Source organism: Platalea leucorodia, assembly GCF_965183815.1.
Source record: "Platalea leucorodia genome assembly, contig: HAP1_HAP1_SCAFFOLD_90, whole genome shotgun sequence".
NCBI lineage: Eukaryota > Metazoa > Chordata > Aves > Pelecaniformes > Threskiornithidae > Platalea > Platalea leucorodia.
In genome coordinates, this window is record NW_028121436.1 from 25,660 (window position 1) to 28,846 (window position 3,187).

Sequence of the window (3,187 nt, forward strand, 5' to 3'; positions counted from 1 at the left end):
GAGAGCTGCAGTGTGTGGGGAATGAATCCCTCCTTGCCTCCTGCCCCAGGGGGTCTCCCAGGGACCAGCCTTGCACCCATGCAAACAGCGCTATTGTCACCTGCACACGTAAGGACTCAGGGTTGGGTGTTGAACACCTGAGCTGTGCCAGGGGTCGGGGAACAGAGCAAGGACCGTGCTGGGCCAGGTGTGAGGACAGGAGGGGTGATGGGTTTTCTGCAGCATGAAAATAGTGCAAGAGAAGAAAGGCATGCTGTCCCTCTGGCCTCTGCACCAGCTACTGAGGGTACAAGAGCACCAATCCACCCTCAGTCCTCCTTCTCTGTCCCCAGAGTACACAGGGTTCAGGCTGGTGAACGGCAGCACGGCGTGTGCAGGGAGGGTGGAGGTCCAGGTGCTGGGGACCTGGGGGACCCTCTGTGCCTCCCACTGGGATCTCTCGGATGCCCACGTTCTCTGTCGTCAACTCAACTGCGGGTTTGCTGAGTCCATTCCTGGAGGAGAACGTTTTGGGAGAGAGACTGGCCCGGTCTGGAGAGACTCATTCCACTGTGACGGGACTGAAGCCCATCTGGGACAGTGCCCAGTGATCACCCTGGGGGCCTCACCATGCTCCCATGGGAACAACGCCGCTGTCATTTGCTCAGGTGAGTGCTGGGAAAATGCTGCATTAACTCCATTTGCCCTTTGTGTGCAACATGGCCACCCAAAGCAGGGGTCCCATGGCAGTACCAGGCTGAATTTCTCCCTGGAGAAACCCTTGCTTCCCCAGCAGCCTTCTGGAGGGCTTTGCCTGCTCAGAGTGACTGCTCTGCTGTGGGAGAGCAGGAGACTGAACGGAGGCAGGCATCTGCCCCCAGGGCAGCGGCTTAGGCCCTGGTGCCACTGGCAGGCCTCGGCTCCTGTGTTTTTCTGCTGTGGGATGAGCCCAGGACAGGGCTGCAGGGCTCTGCTCCATCCCTCGAGCTGCAGACAACCGCAACCCATCCCCACAGAGAGCCCTGCAGAGCCTCCTCCCACCACCCAGGCAGGAGCTGCCTGGGTGCCCCCAGCAGCAGCAGACCTGGGTATGAGCTGCAGAGTGGGCCTGGGCTCTGCCCTTGCTTCTTGTCAGCACAAGGCTCAATCCTGTCCTGTTTGGTCGGAGAATTCTGCCTTGCCCTCCTCCCTGAAGGGTGCCATGTTCCCCGGTGCCGCCGATGGCTGTGGCATCTCTGCTCTCCCCAGGCTCAGCCGGCTTTGCATCCCTGCGGCTGGTGGGTGGAGGGAGCCGGTGCAACGGGCGAGTGGAGATCTTCCAGCGTGGGACGTGGGGCAGAGTCCTGGATGACCAGTGGGACGTGCGGGAGGCCAACGTGGTGTGCCGGCAGCTGCAGTGTGGACAGGCGGAGACAGCCTACAACCCCCCGAAGCCTGAGCGAGGGACGGGCCCCATAGGGCTGCGAGGGGTCCGGTGCACAGGGCAGGAGACCAACCTGACCCAATGCAACACCTCCCTGCCCGAGAGTGCACTGGCGGCAGGGGTTGCGGAGGACGTGGGAGTCATTTGCTGGGGTGAGCGGCACTGCACAGGCCCCCCAGATGATGAGGTGGGTGGGCAGCCAGTCCCTGACAGCAACGGGGGTTTCTCCCCACTGCAGGGAGCCGGCAGGTGCGGCTGGTGAATGGAGCTGGGCGCTGCGCAGGGAGAGTGGAGATCTACTACCAGGGCAGCTGGGGGACCGTCTGTGATGATGGCTGGGACCTGTCTGATGCTGCCGTCGTTTGCCACCAGCTGGGCTGTGGAGGGGCAGTGGAGGCAACTGGCTCTGCTCGGTTTGGGGAAGGCTCCGGGCAGATCTGGCTGGATGGCATGAACTGCTCCGGGGATGAAGCTGCTCTCTGGGACTGCCCTGCCAGGCCCTGGGGGCAGCACGACTGCGGGCACAAAGAGGACGCAGGAGTCATCTGCTCAGGTCTGTTGTGAGATCCTGGTTCCTGGGGAGGCCGGGATGTGGGGAGAGCCTGGCACGTCCAAAGCTGTCCCTGGCTGCCTCTGAACTCCTGCCTGAGCCCATGCTGCAGACACCCATGCACGGGCACCCTCAGTCCCACTGGGGGGCCCTGGAGAGCTCAGCTGTTCCCCAGTGTTAGCGGGAAGGGCAAGGGATGTCAGTGCATCAGGGACTTCTCTCTGCCCCTGGGTGCAAGAGGGATGCGCTGGCCATGCCCCTGCCTGGCTGAGGGCCTGGGGGGTGCAGAGGCGTCCCCTCTCCCACAGCCCCAGACCAGCCTGTTCCCCTTGGTGCCTTTCCTTCCAGAGTTCGTGGCCCTGAGGCTGGAGAACAGCGACGGCTGCTCCGGGCGCCTGCAGGTTTTCTACAACGGGATGTGGGGGAGCATTTGCTCCAACTCGATGACTCTCGACACGGTGTCGCTGGCATGCAAGGAGCTGGGCTGCGGGGATGGAGGATCCCTGGAAACACGCCTGCCCTATGGCAGGCTGTCTGGCCCTGCGTGGCTGGATAACGTGCAGTGTGGGGAGAAAACCAGCTCCTTCTGGCAGTGTCCCTCCACTCCCTGGGACACGCAGTCATGTGAAGACCTGCGAGATGAGATCCACATCACCTGCAACGGTAACTCTGAGCCACTCGGGCACCAGTGTCACCCCAGCTCCTGCTCCCCACTGGGCACAGCCAAAGGCAGAGAAAGGGTTTGGAGGGGCATTTCTTTCCATGTCAGACCTTACTCCTGCCGGTGGCACAAATGTGACCCCAGCCACACACGTCCAGCAGCAGTTGCCACTCAGGTTGCCAGAAGCGCCTGGGGAAGGCAGAGGCATCTCCAGGTGAGGTCTCAGAAGAGACCAGATGGGGTTCAGAAGAGTCTCCCCTCCATAGACACACAACTGCTGCTCTGTGAACCAGGGACCTTTAGGGGCTGAGCAGTCAGGGTCCCCCTAGAACTGCGCGTGTCCCCTGACTGACTGGGATGCAGATGCTGCCATGACCAAGATGGTACAGGGAGGCACAAGTAGAGCTCAGCCTTGCTGTGTTCTGCACGATCCCCTGAACCAGCCCCCTTCACTACAGGGTTTCTTTCTTCAGAGCGACGCCCAGGAATGTCCCTGGCCCCGTTGGCCCCATGCCCCAACTCCACGAGCTGCACAGGTATTGAGCTGCTCCTCTGTGTACCCTTCTTGTCTGGC

General features: G+C 62.1%; 1 protein-coding gene across 1 annotated transcript; it reads left to right on the forward strand.

Annotated features, from left to right (window-relative positions):
• Nucleotides 1-332: 332 nt before the first annotated feature.
• Nucleotides 333-1,966, forward strand: LOC309603453 (scavenger receptor cysteine-rich domain-containing protein SCART1-like; the record flags this gene model as incomplete). The annotated part of the gene is made up of 3 exons (XM_082338302.1): nt 333-647; nt 1,234-1,554; nt 1,641-1,966. Coding segments are annotated over 3 exons (962 nt in total), but the record flags the coding sequence as incomplete, so codon positions are not given.
• Nucleotides 1,967-3,187: the final 1,221 nt, after the last annotated feature.